Source organism: Pagrus pagrus (genome assembly GCF_965226575.1).
Source record: "Pagrus pagrus genome assembly, chromosome: 7".
NCBI lineage: Eukaryota > Metazoa > Chordata > Actinopteri > Spariformes > Sparidae > Pagrus > Pagrus pagrus.
Window position 1 is genome coordinate 13,415,920 of NC_140191.1, and position 18,235 is coordinate 13,434,154.

Here is an 18,235-nt window from a genome sequence, read left to right on the forward strand (position 1 = left end):
CAAGATTATGGTCTAAAGATCAGCAGCTCTTGTGTTTGTCAACAGTTTTTTTGTGAAAAATATCCCAAATATATCTCAGATCTACAGCTGTGTAATTCATCTCGAGTGCACAATTTGCAAATTTGATACAATACACTCTCTGGTGAAGCAAAGCCTGGTCGTCCAGTTAGAGAAAAAGAAACTATGAAGAGCAAAAAAACAACTACTGGTGAAAGAGAAAAGAGCAAAGCTGCAGCAAAGATGTATATAAATAAACCCAGAAGCCAGCGAGAACTAAGCACTAACAAGCAAAAGAGCAAAAGCTAATTAAATGAAAATAAAGCTACAGAGTATACAGGAGCAGAGGAGAGAAAAGGAGAAGAAAAGAGAAAGTCATAAGCAAAGGTAAGAATAAGCAGGAACAGATGAAAGTTATAAAGCAGAGAGATTAGTCTAATACTAGTACGACTACACCTACGACTACTGAAGAAAAGAATGAAGCCAGCGAATGTAGAAGAAAATAGAAAAGAGAACAGACTGGGGCCAAATGTCATGCACATGTAAATATGTGTTTTCTATAGTGGTGCAGGGAAGGACAGAAAGAAGAAGATAAAAGCTAAATGGAGTGAGCTGAATAGAAATTAAAGTAGGAAACAGAGTAAATACGTGCAAGAAATAGAAGGAAAGAGGCTGCTTCAGTTTTTCTACAAGGCCTGACAGAAGAAGAAAAAGACCCAGAGACACTGTGAACAATGAGATATGGAAAAAGAGACAGGAAAATGTTACGAATCAATAAAGGACAGAAGAGGAGAAGAGAGAGAAAACAAGTTTTATTTAGAGGTAAACAACAAACACAGCAGAAAAGAGTGCAACAGAAACAAAGACTCTGAAGAAATAATCAATACGAGTCGAGAAGGCATTCAACAGCTCTGAGTGAGGAGAGGATGACGGCAAAGAGAGAAATAAGGCAACAACAGACGAGAGTTTGACTGGAACAGAATAGACCTGAACACAGTGGGCGGTTGTATGACATAAGATGAGAGAAGAAAGCCTTTGAGCAAGGCATCTAATCCTCAGTTTGTGTAGAAAAGCCGACAGCAAGAGACTGCTGCGAATGCTCAGATGCTTCCCCGGAGAATCATCATCATCAGGCTCATCGGGTGGTGCGGTGCAGAGCCGCAGACACGGATGTTAGTCAGGATTTATGGACAGAAAAGAAAGCTCACGGATACAGAAAAGAGTGATGTAGACGGCTGTAGTGAAAGCTAAAAATGTATGAGAGGTAGATTGTTAGAAAGGCAAAATAAAACAAAAAAAACAAGTGAAATTCCAACTACATCCAGACAAACATTAGCATCATTGTGTTTGATACCAGTGTCGCAGCTGTCTCTCAGTCGACTGGAGGGTAACTGAACAATAACCTCACTCATATGCTCTCACGCGCACGCACAAACACACACTCCAACAGAGATTTCGTAAATAATTATCATCAAAAATAAGTCGTTTTTTGTACAGTTTGACCCGTGAAAAGTCTCACAAAGTTCATCCTCACAGTATTTTTCACCCTCCGTAGTTTGAGCTACATCAGCACTCTTTAAATTCAGAAAATTAAGCAACTCTGTATAAATTAGATAACATCCCATTTGTCAGTAGAACCTACAGTATTTACAACTTCAGTCTGTTTAGTCTCTCGAGGAGAGGTTTGTGATGGAGACAGGAGGTAAAACCACATTTCCAAACTTTAAGGATCTCATTATCTGTCCTGCAGCGTCCATGGATCAGCCAGTCCCCCAGTTCAAGAGAGACGTCTTTACCCTCACCGCCCTCCAGCCAGGCGGGCGGGCGGGCGGGCGTCTCAGTATGGGGTGAAGCGGTTATATCCTCCTCTGTACAAACTGGCCTGTTGACAGAAGCAGTATGCCAGGTGTGACCGGGGACTGTCGCCAACCGCACATGTAACAAGATAGCTTTCAACAGAGGCTGAGTGTGTCTGGACTCACCATTGTACCAACACCATATGTTGTTGTTGGTCCAACCGAGTGGTGATAGGGATCTGCAGCTGTGGCGTACACCCGTCCGTATCTGTTCAGACACATCAGAAACAGATGTGAATGTCATCTGACGTCCAACCACTGTTTCAAAATGAACCCTGTTTATTTATCAGTTCAGCTGCTCAACTCCCATGATGACGTCCTGAAATGTTGAAATGTGACCTCTCCACACTCTTTGGTTACATTTCTTTATATTTTTTCCTAAAAATGGTCAAAGGGAGAGACGTCTAGTCTGAGGAAACTGTAAATACACCATAATGAAAACCTGTTTGTGTGTAACCGCAGCGTGAAGGCTACTTAGCAAGTCATTAAAACCTCAAGATCTAAAGAGAAAAGTTTATTTTTTTCTGTTTTTACCAACTGATTGGAGGTTAAAGATTAAAACATATGTGTTTTTAAACTTCGGGACTGCAGCTAAAATTATTTTCTCAATTAATCGACAGAAAAAGGTTAATGGTGTTGATCAGTGTTTCCCAAAGGAAGATGCCCTCCTTAAAGCTTTTGCTTTGTCCAGAACCAAAATGTATTCAGTTTACTGTCATAGAGGAGGAAAGAAACTAGAAAATATTCACAATCAAAGTGGTAACAGACAGCTTCTCCTCGTGTTTCCAAGTGGTGTTATTGTTAGCGCCGCTGTTGCAAAGACGACTGGATCGTTTCAGTTTTCCACAGAGTTGCAAATAACTAAATAATCCAATGATTCAGTCTATAATAGAAATTAATCACCGCTTAACATCACAGTGACCGTCTGCCTGGTGCCAGAAAAAATTGTTTCGTGATATCAAGATTTACAGGGAACCAGTGTAATTAATGTATTATTTGTAATTTCTGGCTAGGTCATCTGGCCCTGGTCTAGCTCTTGAGGATAAATCCTAATAAACAGGAACCACTTCTCATCTTTTGACGTTGTCACACCAGAAGTAAAAAAACTGATTTGTGATGTTGATGTAAGAAGTAAGTGGTGTTTACCCATCACTGTAGGTCGCTGTGGCAGCAGATGCTGATTGAGCCACCCTGTAAGCTGCAGGATATCCTCCCTGCACAGAAACAAAACAACACAAGTTAAAACTACAGCACTTTAAAATGACTTCAGGAGGAAATGTGCGAGGAGTGTGCAGTGACTTACGTAGACTTCTGTCCCGTACAGACCGTCCTGATATACCACCCTGATAAAAGTGAGTAAAAGCAATATTAAAAGGTTGAACAATGATAAAGTGACGGTGGTGCAGGTACTGGTTGTACCTAAGGGCTCAGAGTCTCACCCGGGGTAGGCGGGTACAGCAGTAGGTGTGGTTGCAGCAGAGCGAATGGTGTTGTAGACGGCTCGTCCTCGACCACGCAGCGCAGAGCCTCTGTAGGCCAAGGTGGAGGTTGCTACGGGATACGGGAAACTGGCAACTAAAGAAACAGAAAAACAAACATTAGAAAAAAGGAAAAGTACAACTTTGGTGATCTCATAACAATAACAGATCAGTGCTAGAGGGAAGAACTCACCTGTGTAGAGTTCAGGAGCGTACATCGCTCCCATGACGGGGTTGATCTTCCATCCAGAAGCTGCACAGAAAAACAAATAAAAGTAAGTTTCTCCTCCACCAGATATAAACAGAAGCCTCCAAGAAACCAGTGAAACATCTTACTTGAGATTTCACCGTTCACAAGAGGCGTCTGAGGCTTCTTCGTCACCACTCTGGCAGTGGCGTTGTTAACCTGGAAGACACCGAACACGTAAGAAGCAAAGTTAAAGGATGAAGAACATTAAAACCTACAAAATGTAAGAAAGTCTCCCTCACCTCGATCTTTCGGCCTTCCACGATCGTTCCATTCAGCTTTTCTCTCGCCCGGTCAGCCTCAGCTGCGCTCTCAAAGGTGACAAAGCCGAAGCCCTGCAAATCACACGGTCATACTGTTTGTTTAAATTCTGTTTTCATTCATCACAAATATTAGTTTAATCTTTATTTTTAAAGCACCAGCGTGTAGGAATGAGTGGCATCTAACAGTGAGGTAACCAGCTGAACACCCCTCTCTTCAACATCCTCTACGGTCACCACTAAAATATCAAAAACCACGAGAGGCCCTCTTTAGAGTCAGGTTTGTTTTGTCTGCTCTGGGCTACTGTAGAAACAAAGTGGATTCTGTGGAAGAGGAACTGCTCCCTCTACAGATATAAAACACAACCATTCTTAGTTTCAGGTGATTATACACAACTGAACACATATTATATATATTTAATATTCCATTTCTGTCAATAGATCCTCTTAAATCCTGCACACTGGACCTTTAAACCTTAATGTTTATGTGATGCTCACCTTTGACCCCCTCTCATTGAAGATGATTTCTACATCAAGGATCTTGCCAAATTGCTGAAAATGTGAGAATATGTATTTTATGTGAACTTATACACGGAGGAGATGATTTACTCGACATTATTATTATTATAGTGTGATTTTGAGAAATTCTTACCCCAAACATCTGGCGGAGGTCTGGGTCTCTGAAGCGGAACGGGATGTTGGAGACGTGGAGGCGTTTCGGTTGGGCCTTACCTGACCCCTCCTCATCACTTCCACTTCCTGCTCCGCCCGCTGATGACACGGACACGCTCAGAGACTGGGGGTCAGAGGTCACAGGGGCCAAAACGTCCTCCTGACAGTGAGAAAGTGTGAAAACAGCAGCAGGAGGAGGAGGAGGAGGAGGAGGAGGAGAGGAAGCGTGCACATGGACAGAAGAAGAATGGACGAGAAGGAACACAGATGGAAAACAAAAGATGGAGAAAGAAAGAGCATGGATGAGATGAGAATAGGTGTGAAGAAAAAACGGGGAGAGGGCATCAGTGGAAAAGCAAAGAAAGGAAGGGGGGGAAGAAAGATCATAATTCAACAACGTCTTTCAGAGAATTCTGATCGTGTAAAAGTTCAGTTGCGTAAGCATCACATGGCATTAGGCACAGATCATTTTCATGAAGTCAAGTGATTCAAACCAAAGGTCAAAGAGCATTCAGCAACCAGTGATCCCTCTCAGGCAAATGTGAGGAGGCATGAAAAGGGCTCCATTTTAGTGAGGCGTCTCTGAATACATGCCTGTCGGACTCTACGATTACGGTAAAGACTATATATCTGATATTAAATCTACTTATGCTCACTCAAGCTGTGGCAAAGAGTTAAATAAAGTTTTAGCTCCTCTGAAAAAAACAAGAGTATTATCACATCATCTAAGCAGTTCTAATAATCTGTAAAATAGACATAAAACTGTGGTAATATTTAACTAATTTAATTAAAATTGCCCCATGCAGGAAAATTCAAGGCCTAATGTGCCACAACCAAAACATTCACTATCCCACAATGCACCACGATGCTAGTGTGTGCATGTGTGTGTGCGTGTGTGTGTGTGTGTTGGAGCGCAAAAAGTAAATGTTAAAAGAATGTTTTTAAGACAAATGAATGAGACCAAACAAGAAAATGAGAGTGAAAAGGTCTGCAAGAGTAAAAATACAGAGAGCTTCAGCGGTGAATGAGCGGATTGCATTGGAAAGAAAAAGAAAAAGCAAAGAATGAATTACTGGAAAAAGTACTGATATGTGAAACAAATTGCAGTCTTTAATGCAGAAGTGAAGACTCGGGTATTAGCAGTCTAGTACCAAGAGGCAGAGAGTGGAAAAGGCCTCAGTGCAGCAGTGAAGAGTAAAATTAAACCAAAGAAAACAAGGCAAAGAAGGTGCGCAAAAAGCTTGAGAAGGAAGAGGGTGATGGGGGCAGAGATAAATACTGAACAGTCCACAAGGGTCAGTCTGGGGTCACGGTGCTGCTTTTCTGCCAAGGGTTAAAGGTCATTTGAAAAGGGGCATCATTAATAAGTTGGGGACAGACAAAAAGGTACACATTCACACGGGAGCGTTTTACAAACATAAACGCACGCGCACCACTGGATTACACTTCACTGGCTTTCCATCGCTAACTAGACAACATCACATCCTACCACACGCACGTACAACCACACACACACATCACAGACAGGCCACAGTGGAGGGGAGACAGAGAGAGAGAGGGTTGAGCTGGGTGGTGGTGTCATGTCACGATGCAGAAATGTGTTTCTGGACCTGAGCGATATTTCGGAGGGGGGAAAGGGGGTCATCTGGTCAGCCTCCCCCTTTGACCCCCTCCCTCCGTGGCGACGTCTCAACTTTCTCCGAAAATCAGCGCGGACCCAAGTATGTCAGGGGCTCTAGTAATAAAATATATAGATGGGGCCACAAAACACCATTTATGAGAGGAGGCAAAGAGACTAAACACCTCTGTCCTCATCATAGTGAGGTTTTCATGCCTGAAGGAGGTTTGATCATTGAAAAAAAATAACAGTTTTCTAAATGGAGCCTCAAGAACCTAATCATCTTATAGTTCAACCTGTTTCCAAGTTACGTAAAATGTTTGAATACTTCTCCAGAAATGTGTGTCTGTGTCTTGAAACGTGCTACTCTAGCAGATCTTTGAGGCAAGTTAGCTAAATGCTACATCAGCATGCTAACATTCCCACAATGTTGATGCTAACATGCTGATGATTAACAAGTAAAACGTTTACCCTGCTAGCATGCTAACAAACTAAATCTTAAAGGTGCAATATGTAAGAATTTTAGTTGAAAACATTCAGCAATTGTCTAAATTTATCTACTGAATGTGAAGAAATAACAGTTTGATATTATAACATTATAACATTATAATGTGTTTCAGAGATATCTACTGAAGTTAGCATGCTAACCAGCTAGTCCAATATGCCTGTGCTAGTGGTGTACACATCAACACTCGTCTTGTTTCTCCGAGCTCCAAGTCTGGACCACTAAATGCACAGCTAACCAGGCTAACAAGCTAATGGCAGCTACAGTCAGCAGTTACTCTGGTGATATGCTGCCCCCTGTCTGTTTTGAGTAATAATTCCCCAGCTTGTCAATTCTTACACCTTGCACCTTCAAGTTTATTGTGTTAGCACGCTAACCTTTGCTAATTAACTCAAAGTACAGCGGGAGCTGGTGGGAATGTCATTAGGTTTGCAGGTGTTTGGTCATTAAAGTGTGTTAAATGAAGTTAATTTTTGACCTGATGATGGCGCTGCAAGAAAAGCCAGACAATCACCAAAGTTATTATGATATTTTTCCTCAATGGACATTGAATATCTGTGGCAAATTTCATGGCAATCCACCCAATAGTTGTAAATATTTCACTGAAAACCAAACCACAGCTATAAACAAAGAATAATCCAGGTTGTTGGACATTAATGAAGAGAAAGAAAATGTTATTTTAGAAAAAAATTGGAACAAGTTGATTTTTTATTGGAACCAGGTTGAAAAGATTTTACTGCACTGGCAGATTTTTTTCACTCATTTAAGGAAATAAGAGTTTATGGACACAATTACAGACAAATGGCACCACAAGAAGACTTTTTGCAGTTTGACAAACTGTTGAATTTACATAAGAAGACATCATTTCAATTAAATTTTCCACTTTGGCAAAAAGTCACTCCACTGTTGAGTAACAGTAAATCCTCTCATGCCCTCAATCAGAAATCAATCTGATACTGAGTTGGATTAACCACGAAAACATAGTGTTGTAAAAAGTACCCAAAATTCATACTTCAGTAAAAGTAAGGATACTGTGTTAAAATATAACTTTGGTCAAAGTAAAAGTAATCTATATGAATAGTCTTAAAGTATCTGAAATTAAATGTACTTAAGTATCAAAAGTACAGTGTATACTGCATACTATGACCGATTATTGGCCTGGCTGGATACTGGCTTCAACTGCTGATAAAATAAATAGAAAATGTGCTTTATTTTGGCTCTAATACAACAATCAGCAAAGTAACAAGTAACTAAAGTCACCACATAAATGTCACTTGAACACAGATGTACCAGTTGTACTGTGAAATGTGATTTGTGTTATTGCCTGCTAAATAAGACATAGAGGAGAAGGAAATGTGGGGATTTATTTTCAACAACAAATCCTCACTCAGCTGCCCCCCCTCCCACACTTCGCTGTACTGAATGTGAGCAGCATTCCCGTACATGGACACAACAGTGGAAGTGGGTCTCTAAATATAGAAGGAAACTCTATCTGGCCATGTTCCTCTGATAGGACCTATGGATGAACTACCTGTAGCAGCAGGGACCTTCTTCTCACATTAACTCACTGAGGATCAGATTTTATTGGGGCATGACTTTCTTGTCACGATCTGAATTCCTGTCTTACCGTGTTACTGGATGTCAGAGCCTCCGACCCGTCCAGCTGAGGGCCCTGGTACACTCTGAGCTGGGGATGTTCAGGGTACTCTGAACTGGCATGTGCAGAGCTGAAATCCAGAGGTGGCAGTCTGCCTGCAGATGTTGGTGGACCTTGACCTGGCGGGGGGTAGGAGGGTGGTGGGGCGTAGACCTGAGGCAGGGCAGGGTCGCCGCTGCCTGGGCCGGCCTCCTGAGTGGGGCCCCCCTGAGGAAGAGAGAGAAGGATGGAGGACAAGGTTTCAGATGTCAGAGGTGTAAACAAACTAAACACCATGTTGGTGCGGTCAGAGCTGTTCTGCTTTCACAATCATCAGCTGTTGAATTTGAATAAATAGTTTATGATGAACAAACAAACATCAGATAAACATGACAGAAAGCACATCTGCTCAGCTACAGATAATGTACTTTTTATTGGGTGGCTGACTGAAGTTTAGTCATTAAAGTTAAAAAAAAATTTAAAAAAACTTTAAAGCAGCTTCTGATCAACACACATCAACTTCAGGCCTAGATGAACAAGTTTTGGTAAGTCCCACCTACTTCCAGTTTAAGCTCATGGCCCATACTCATTCTGAGCACGGATACAGACAGTGGGGTACTCGCTCATCCTCTCAATGTCCACATGCTCGTTTAAGCCAAAAGGGAGCCCTAACTGCCAGAGGTGGAAAGTAGCTGAGTTATACTTTACACTTCTACTCCACTACAATTCAAAAGGACATTCAGAACTTTTTATTCCACTACATTTATTGAATAACTTTAATCACTTTGCAGATTTCGATTAATAACACAAAATATGATCACTGAATATGTTGTGACGTATCATTATAGGTGAAGATACAATAAAACTTTATTGATCCCTGAAGGAAAACTTGCAAGCTAACATAAACATTATTAAAGCATAACGAGAACGTTTATTTTTGGTATTTTAAACTTATTTTTCTTCAAATGGTTTTGTACTTTGACAAAGTCGAAGTTTGAACGGAGAACTTTTACTTATAAAAGAGTATTTCTGCACTGTTGTATCGCTTCAAGTCGACAAAAAATGTAGTGGCAACAATTTTGATGAACAATTCATTCATTCATCACATTTGCCAATTAATGGTGTTTTGTATCATTGTTACTTTTTTGTTTTATACAGTCTGATAAAAAACAGGGAACTTGTAATGATTGTTTTGCACTGTCTTCTGAGATTTTATAGAATAATTCACAGTTTGTTAATTGAAAAAAACTAACAGATTAATCAATTATCAAAATAAGTGTTAGCTGCAGCGTTACTTACGTCTATTAGAGGGTTTTGGTTTTGAGAAACATGAAAATATCTGATCAGCACAGCCTCATTTCAGCCAAATCACACAGAAAAAAACAACCAAATCTGAACTCCTTCAAGAAAGACACAGAGGCAACGAAGCTAAGAAATCTACATGTGAGCACGCGTGAACACAGATCCTAACAGAGATGAACAACCGTCCTTTACAGCCTTCATACAAGAAAAAGATCCAGTTTGGAGCTAAAAGCATTGTCTTACCTCTTTACCGCATTCCTCGATCTCTGATGCATTGTTCAACAACTGCAGCATGTTTTAATGCCTGCTGACCACCCGCCTACCGCACCATAAGTTCTACTCATCCACCAATCACATCAGGTGATTGCCCGAGCAAAAGGGACCAGGAGGCCACACCAGCTGTGGTCATCTGTAACTGTCAATCACCTCGTCCCCCTACACCCACACCCACACCCACACCGACTACACTTCACACACTCATGAACACACACACACACACACACACACACTCTTCAGACTCTATAGAGCTTGAGGTATTTATGAATGTAGATGCTCCTTCAGTTGCAAGACAGTATATCACGCCAAAGGTCAACTCTAAGAATACCACGTTTAAGCTGCTAACATAGTTTTATTGCTTTTACAGAAATTGTTTTTAAACATGCCCGACCTAATCCTCCTGATTTTCTCCCATGTTGAACATGCTTGGTTATCTTTCAAATAACTCAGCTTCACCTTTGAAATAATTAAATTTTTCAGGTTTCTGTTCTGTCCTAAGTGACATCTATTGGATAACCAGTGACGTAAAACACCTAATGTTTGTCTGAAGACAACTTTTCCAGTCTTTTCCAGTAATATTTCTGACTTGCTCAAATATTTAAGGATTATAAACAGTTATTTGGCAGAACAACACAGATAATCTCATCATACTAAAATATATGGTAAGTACAGTGACTATGTTTTCTTTGGAGCCGCACTTAAGCACAATTTTGAATTACAAGGAGGCTACTTTGTTGATATGTGTATCTTAAGACTTCTACCACATTTTGCAAGTTAAGATTTTACACACAAGAGGAAATAACCTCTTAAAATACAGCTGTTGTTTGCTTTATGTCGGTGAGATAATAGATGTGATGGAAAAGATGTGAGAAAAGCTTGTGGAGAAGTCGTCTAAACAATCCAATCCTGGAAAATCCCGACATTTTTACATACAAACATCTACAATATGACACACTGAGTCTGAAATCCCCTACAGCAAACTAGTCAGAGGTCGGTCCATCTGGAACATTCAGAACATTGTATTCATGCTCAAAATGAAGCCATTCATCCAAAAAAACAACCTCTGAAAACAATTTAGTACTTTTTTTGACTCATATAAGTATATTTTGGATGCAGAACTTCACTCCAAAAGGAAAAGTTTAACATTTTGTGAAATATCCTTATTTGCCAGCAGTTAGATGAGAAGCTTGGTAACGAGGAAACAGCTAGCTTAGTTCACTTTACACATTTTTGCTTGAATTAAACAAACAAGATATAACTCATTAATAATTAGTGATCTTTAAAAGGTGCTGGTGGGTTTCCCCCTCTTTTGTATTAATGCTAAGCTAACTGGCTGCTATTTTATGGCAATGGACAGACATGAAGTGGTACTGATCTTTTCACCTCCTCAATTTATTTCCTAAAAGGTCAAACTGTTTCTTTAATTGTTCTATTGCAGTATTAGTTTCATTTCATTGAAGGATTATAGAAGTTATTCTGCCTCTGAGTCCTGTTAAGCTTATATCTGTGTGCTGCCATTCATGCAAAATGCCACAAGTTTGTCAGCCAGCTTGAGGATCTAGAAGGATTTCTTATAATTAAAAACTCTCTCCACTATCACTTCATAACCTCTCACATATCTCTGGATCAGCTGTCTCACTTAGACGTGTGAATAATTAGAAGTATGTAGATGCAGAGAGGACAATAAAGAAGGAATTGGAGGATACGTGGTTGAAGGAGCCTTGATAGTGGGTCAAGTTCTCAGATTGCACGCAGTAAAGGCTCTGGCTGGCAGCATTAAGGTACATCACACTCATCTTGTGTTTCTTTTGTGAATATCAGCAGGTTAGACTGAACAGATCAATGAACCTTTGAATCTCTGTCAGTTTGTTAAATCAGAGTATTACACCTTAGTACAGGGGTTGTAAGGGATCTGATGAAATGCACCCAGTGTGTCTTCAGACCTGTGTAAGTGGAACAGCTATGCTTTGAGCTAAATGCTAATGTCAGCATGCTAATATTCACAATACGATGTCAAACTGCTGATGTTACGCAGGTATCATGTTTTGCCACGTTAATCATTTCAGTTTAGCGTGTTCTCATGCTAACATTTGGTCATAAACCAAAATGAAGTAATGAGATTTAAAACGGGACCCTATAATGGTAACTGACGCGCCAGATGGTTTGTTAGACAGAACCATCTGGGAAGTTGTCCATGGAAACTGTTTGGAAAAGAGCAGGGACTTTCAAAGAGTACTCGTCAGGTGATTGGAAGAACCATCTGTCTGTGGCCATCGATCATGGACCAACAGTAAGAGATGCAACTAACAGCATGTTGGTAATTCAAACTCTTGCCATAGTCAGTTGAGATAAGAGCGAAAACATCTTTTCCGTTATGAAAAGCCTTCAGTGCTGTTCTTTGCTCATCTTTGAATAGAGAAATACTCCCTAGCTCAAACAGAACTGATGTTATCGCAACATCTATGCTAACCTCTTGAGGGATTGCCATTGTTGTTTTCAAATGAAGAGTCTTGCTGGCTGTCACACCTAAATCACACCATAGCTGCCAGGAGTTTCTCATGGGGCGCTGATTGGTCTGTGTTTCGGCCTTAAGTGCAAAGCTTGAAGCCTGACAAGGTGGATTCCTTGAGATCACATGATTGCGTGATCTTGCGAATCCTTCTGCCTGGCAAGGTAGGCAGTTAATGTTTTAATGGTGATCGATCCAGCAGCACCAAAACACTGAAAAGATGTAGACCTAATGACGTGACTCACGATTCAAGATTCAAGACCCTTAACTGTACAAAAACTAAGCCAACCGGAGAAGTGCCTGAAAAAAGAAAAATGGATACAAATACTTAACCTGCCGTAACTACCTAATTCAACAAACTAAGTATAAAACAATAATAACAATAATAACTTACAAAGACATTGAATAACTAAAGAACAAAAACTGCGCTGCTCAAGCGTGTCGCTCTTCTCTACGGCGCCAACTTAGTAGGTTTGCCATTTGATGCAAGACATACTGGAAATTAACTCAATTAATTTCTACCCTGCTATCCTGTTTGCTGTTGTCATCCTGTCTAATTCTGGAAGTACATGTAATGAGGGATCCTCCAAGGTTGTGATTCTCCGTCATGACTCAGTCTAGTCATTCATGGCAGTGTTAGCTCCAGTATCATGCTGGAACATGTTGTCAAACACTAACTCGTGTCTGTATTGTGTCTCATTTATCTCGAGAAACAACCAATGTGTGACTGACAGATGACTAAAGATAACTCAATCTGTTAGATATCTCGACCAGTCCTCTTCTCTTGCTTTGTATTTCCCACAGACTAACTACCAAACACCACCTCTGATTCAGTATCACAGTGTCAGCAGGCGCACAGACTCCGTGGCCCCCTCTCCTCCTTGCAGGCTTTTTTTGATTTCCATTTGTTCCCTCTTTTTCTCGTCTCACTCCTCAGCTGTCAGTTTGTGGTCAGAGGTCAACGGCTCTGAGCCAGGTGCCTGCTGGGACAGCTGCCACAGGATTTACACGCAGACGACACTAACTGCAGATGTGGCCTTTTAGTGCTGGCCAAGTTACAACTGTTGACGAACACGTAGGTTGTTGAATGAAAGTAAATATTACTTTTTTCACTCAATCGTCTCATACATCCTGTTTTCTCCTGTCCTGGTTGCTGTAATAACATTTTAAAAGATATTTTTGGCTTTTATAAGGTAGTTAATATTGAAGAGAAACAGTAAAGACAGGGGAGAGACAGAAGGCAAAGACCGACACGTGTTAAAGTGACACATGTTGCTCTTCAATCATGCAGAAATGTCTGTCGAAAACGGCTGAAGGAGGGCTCAGTTGTTAACAGGATCTGTTGAAGTAGTGAAAAGTTCAGCACGTGCCAACGTGCTTCATAGAGGAATCTCATTCTTAAAACACAAGCTTGGAAATCGTATTTTTTGGTTCCAAACAATACCTCTCCCTGCACCTGTTTCTCAAAAATAAAATCTAAAATATCATTCTTAAACGGCTAAAATACTCACTATTTAAATGCACAACAGGCATGTTTCACACCGAATTTAAGTACAGTTGACTGTGGACAACAAGATAGGTGACAGAATCTCCTGCTGTGATTATCTGCTCAGGAAAGGAGGGCTAAAAATACAGCTGGTGTGAAGCACAGAGACAAGGTAGAGACATACCAGATGCATGGTGGCATTAGAGGTATGTCAGGGACACTTAGACACACACACACACACACACACACACACACACACACACACACACACACACGCACACACACACACACTTGTACAGCCTGCTGGCATCACTGCGACCACCGGACTAAAGATAACCCCTAATGTCATACTAATCCTTACTATTAAATAAATAAGATCTTTTGCAATCGGTGTACTTCGCCTGGATACAATCAGGTCTTTTTGATTGCTTCTGTGCATGAGATATTCAGTCACTACTGTAATAAGCAATACACCACTAAACTAAATTAAATGCGAGATGTGACTCATTAATTTGAGGAAATAAAGGCTCTTTGGTTTCATCTGGTGAATTAAAAGCTTTCCTCCTCACAGGGAACGTGTTATCTTGCTGGTCTGTTGGCAGCACTGACATTAATTTACAATAAAAGCTTTCTGATCTTGATAATCAATTAAAAATGGAAAGAATTAATTGGTTTACAACTTCTTTAATGTGAATATTTGCTAAATTATTTAATTCCTTAGCCCTCCAGTGAAAAAATACATTTTGTAAAATAAGCAGTGACATTTTAACATGTTAAAAATGATCATAATCAGCAGACTAATCTGTAGTGAATGTGATTTTGTAGCCCTACACTCATTAAACGAAGCAATTTATTGAAATTCTGTTTAGTCTTATTTCCTACTTTTGAATCCTGTGTCACATTATATGAAGACCACCAGCAGCCTGACAGACTGCACATCTGATGATGCAAGCTTGTGGAGACAAATATTTATGTGCAATAACTGAGAAGATGAAGACATTTTGGAGAGTAAATCGAGGAGAGTTTACCTGAACTAGGCTGGGGTAGCATGTGGTTGTCTGTGGGTAGACAGGGAGTCCATAAGGCTGGAGAATCACTGTGGGTGAGGAGAGCATAGCCCAAAAAACACTCACAAGGAGACAGGTAACAGTGGAAGATGGGAGGAAAAGGAAAAGGAAAAGGAGAGCAGGGGAAAAGGAAGGGTTGATATGCTAACAGGAGAGCAGGCAATCAGGCTTGGAAAAAAGAAGAAAAAATCCCCTAAAGGAGAAACCAGGAGATCCAAGATGGTGAGTGGAGAAAAGGTTAAGACTCTGTTTAACCTCTCAGATATATCTGAGAAGAAAACACCATGAAAGTCCACAAAACAAGCAGTGTCCTGTCCGGGAAAGACAGGATATAGTGCAGTGAAAGAGAAAGCAAGTGAGCTTCTGTGTGTCCATCAGTTGATCATGCAGCCTGACAGACAGAAACACATGCTCAGGGTCCCATTTCAGAGTTATATAAATAGTCGCCCATGTCCTTCTCTCTGAGTTTACCACCTTACCACCCTCACTCTTACACACTTTGTAATGCAAGATGTCTCCCTACATGTGACACACTTGTACAATAACAGCTTATTTAGCAGGGGGGCAATTTAAAGGAAAACCCTGAATCCACAGCAGGTCATCTGACACCTTGTGTAGCCCTATATGCTCCACAATTTAGTGTAACGGCTGAAAAACTGTTATTATTTTCAAGTATATGACGAAATTAATCATATTTATGATGATTACACACACACACACACACACACACACACACACACACACACACACACACTTTAAGCTGGTACCTTCTGTTTTCAGCTGTTGTTTTTCCGTTTGACCGACAGAGTGCGACAGGACCAACATTGCTACTTCCGTTCGGGTGGAGAGGGGCATGACGGGATATGTAGTGCGTGCGTCAGCCCTATAAGTGAATGGGAACTTCCTTGAACGTTCTCTTTACTGCGCGAGCTTGAGCGAGACAGGTATGGGAACCGCCTCATGCCACATTACAACACATATTCACAGCATGTTTAACTTGAAAATGTACTGGATGTCATAGGCAGTGGAAGGAAACGTAGAAGTACGAGCCAAGATGTATTTTAAATAAACAGCGTATCGTTTATTATGGATTTAGATTAGAAGCTAATTCGGCTAAGCTAACGTTCTCACGTTGAACAACGTGGTGCGGCATAGCTGCGGCCTAGTCGTATGGCTGACAGATTACCGGTTTCTAGCGCATATTTACATGATTTGTGTAATTACAAACACTTTTAATGCATATTCTCTGGCTTAGCAGTCTCGTGAATACATTGATTCACACACTAAATGCGTCTTCATGAAGCTGACTTCTCGCAGAGCTAAATGCTAACGGTTTTTAACTGTCAACTATTTGTGTTAGAGGTTTATCAGCGACCACAATGACTTAGAATAAACACTCCTATGGACTTTTGACTTAAAGTTTGAAAGATGTAATACTAATGAAATTACATGATATTAAACTAGGCTGACTCAACCCTCATTAATCAGAAACATCACTTCAGTTTTTAAATTAATTTGGATGCAATGCTGAAGTTTTAGTCAATTAGGGCAATTCAGTATGAATGTGAAGAGGATGTCGGTTTAAGATGAGGACTTGACCATGTCTGGTTGCTTCTAATATAATGTATTCACTCATCTTTGTACAACTGGCTTTTTAATTTGCACTTAATAACATATCGTTTGTCCTGATGTTGCAGGCACTCCTAAGCCGCCATGCCCGTTGCCAGGAGTTGGGTTTGTCGCAAGACATATGTCACCCCCCGTCGTCCCTTCGAGAAGTCCCGTCTCGACCAGGAGTTGAAACTCATTGGTAAGCTTGTGATTTCATGTTCACCAGTGTGCAATAAATTGTCATAAGCCATCCCCTTGTTTGCCATAGAGAGCACTGAACTTGAGGTTTGACTGTTTACTCTTCTCTCTCCAGGCGAGTATGGACTGAGGAACAAGCGTGAGGTGTGGAGGGTCAAGTTCACCCTGGCCAAGATCCGCAAAGCTGCCAGAGAGCTGCTCACTCTTGACGAGAAGGACCCCAAGCGTCTGTTTGAAGGTACATAAAATGATGTTCAAATGCATGTTTGATCAGTATATGGCCTATGATTTAACTATCAACTGTCAGATTCTCTGTGGTGTCAAGAATTCCTCGTCAATGAGGCCAATATAGTGTAATAGTCACATGCACCTGTGTATGTCTGGGATTGTAAATGGCTCCTGTTTTTTCCCCCAGGTAATGCTTTGCTCAGGCGTCTGGTGAGGATCGGTGTGCTGGATGAGGGTAAGATGAAGCTCGATTACATCCTGGGCCTGAAGGTTGAAGATTTCTTGGAGAGGAGGCTGCAGACACAGGTCTTCAAGCTCGGACTTGCCAAAAGCATCCACCATGCCCGTGTCCTTATCCGCCAGAGGCACATTCGGTAAGCTCCAAGGCCCCTGGGCACCAAACATCATAAATGAAGGGGTCACAAGCCTTCTGAGGGACTCATGAGATTTTCTCAATGCTTCCTCTTCCATCAGAGGACCATGAAGTTATAACGCTGTCCGATGAGATCAGTTAAAAATTTCAATAAGGTCAATTCGGTATCAAAACCGTATACCTTGTCAGTAGACATTGCCCAGAGCCAATCCTGCCGCCAAGGGCTTGGACTGAGGTGTTGAGGCTGTCAGGTAAGGAGTGGGGGATTGCACCTCGGGCAATTGGTACTATCTACTACACCTTGTGTCATGTGCAAAATACTCAGGCTGATGATTAAAGATAATGCATTCAGATTTTCTGTGGTGTCAAGAATTCCTCGTCAATGAAGCCTGCAGTAAAAAGATAGCACTAGCCAATCTATGTTTTAAAATGACAGATTCAGGATGCTATTCTCACTCTGTCCAATACAGAAAATTAAAAATAAGATCTATAAAGAATTACAAAGCTGCACTATGTGAAATGACTTAATGTTTTTCTAAAGTCGCCCTCATTATCTGTCTTGGCAGTGTGCGCAAGCAGGTGGTGAACATCCCCTCCTTTGTGGTTCGCCTGGACAGCCAGAAGCACATCGACTTCTCCCTGAGGTCTCCATACGGTGGTGGACGCCCAGGTCGCGTCAAGAGAAAGAACGCCAAGAAGGGCCAGAGTGGAGCTGGAGGAGCTGACGATGAGGAGGAGGATTAAGAAGGATGTCGTCCAGGGAGTGTGTCCTGATACTTCCTGTTCTGTCAAAACTTTTCAATAAAAATGTTTGGTCTGACCAGAGAACTGAGTTGTTTGGGTTTTTTTTTTTTTGTTGTTCTCCCTAAAATGTTTTTAAAATGTTATACTGTTTAGTACTGTTTTTTTTATAGTG

General features: G+C 41.0%; 2 protein-coding genes across 5 annotated transcripts; one reads left to right on the top strand and one right to left on the bottom strand.

Annotated features, from left to right (window-relative positions):
* Nucleotides 1-792: 792 nt before the first annotated feature.
* rbfox1l (RNA binding fox-1 homolog 1, like) lies at nt 793-15,300 on the bottom strand. 3 transcript variants are annotated; one of them, XM_084356694.1, is made up of 12 exons: nt 14,871-15,296; nt 8,261-8,497; nt 4,491-4,670; nt 4,337-4,390; nt 3,821-3,913; nt 3,668-3,737; nt 3,525-3,584; nt 3,293-3,428; nt 3,157-3,196; nt 3,000-3,067; nt 1,980-2,061; nt 793-1,879 (listed from the first exon to the last, which is right to left on the bottom strand). In XM_084356694.1, the coding sequence occupies exons 1-12, from the start codon at nt 14,955-14,957 to the stop codon at nt 1,835-1,837; spliced, it is 1,152 nt and encodes a 383-aa protein (XP_084212820.1). In that variant the 5' UTR covers nt 14,958-15,296; the 3' UTR covers nt 793-1,834. The 3 variants fall into 3 exon arrangements, with proteins under 3 accessions (XP_084212820.1, XP_084212821.1, XP_084212819.1); XM_084356695.1 differs by lacking the exon at nt 14,871-15,296 and adding an exon at nt 9,815-10,016; XM_084356693.1 differs by having other exon boundaries at nt 3,293-3,584; nt 14,871-15,300.
* Nucleotides 15,301-15,831: 531 nt separating this feature from the next.
* Nucleotides 15,832-18,151, top strand: rps9 (ribosomal protein S9). 2 transcript variants are annotated; one of them, XR_014622858.1, is made up of 6 exons: nt 15,832-15,853; nt 16,607-16,719; nt 16,834-16,956; nt 17,134-17,320; nt 17,421-17,570; nt 17,886-18,020. XR_014622858.1 is itself a non-coding variant. In XM_084356565.1 (5 exons), the coding sequence occupies exons 2-5, from the start codon at nt 16,623-16,625 to the stop codon at nt 18,061-18,063; spliced, it is 585 nt and encodes a 194-aa protein (XP_084212691.1). In that variant the 5' UTR covers nt 15,833-15,853; nt 16,607-16,622; the 3' UTR covers nt 18,064-18,151. The 2 variants fall into 2 exon arrangements, 1 of the variants encoding a protein (XP_084212691.1); XM_084356565.1 differs by lacking the exon at nt 17,421-17,570 and having other exon boundaries at nt 15,833-15,853; nt 17,886-18,151.
* The last annotated feature ends 84 nt before the right edge of the window (nt 18,152-18,235 follow it).

Excerpts from the sequence above, each read along its gene's own strand:
- rbfox1l (XM_084356693.1), bottom strand. The coding sequence starts at position 14,957 with ATGCTCTCCTCACCCACAGTGATTCTCCAGCCTTATGGACTCCCTGTC. Across the intron at positions 4,391-4,490 it reads ACCTCCGCCAGATGTTTGGG|CAATTTGGCAAGATCCTTGA; the intron begins GTAAGAATTTCT and ends TCACATTTTCAG. Across the intron at positions 3,738-3,820 it reads TGGAAGGCCGAAAGATCGAG|GTTAACAACGCCACTGCCAG; the intron begins GTGAGGGAGACT and ends GGTGTCTTCCAG.
- rps9 (XM_084356565.1), top strand. The coding sequence starts at position 16,623 with ATGCCCGTTGCCAGGAGTTGGGTTTGTCGCAAGACATATGTCACCCCC. Across the intron at positions 16,720-16,833 it reads CCAGGAGTTGAAACTCATTG|GCGAGTATGGACTGAGGAAC; the intron begins GTAAGCTTGTGA and ends TTCTCTCTCCAG. Across the intron at positions 17,321-17,885 it reads ATCCGCCAGAGGCACATTCG|TGTGCGCAAGCAGGTGGTGA; the intron begins GTAAGCTCCAAG and ends CTGTCTTGGCAG.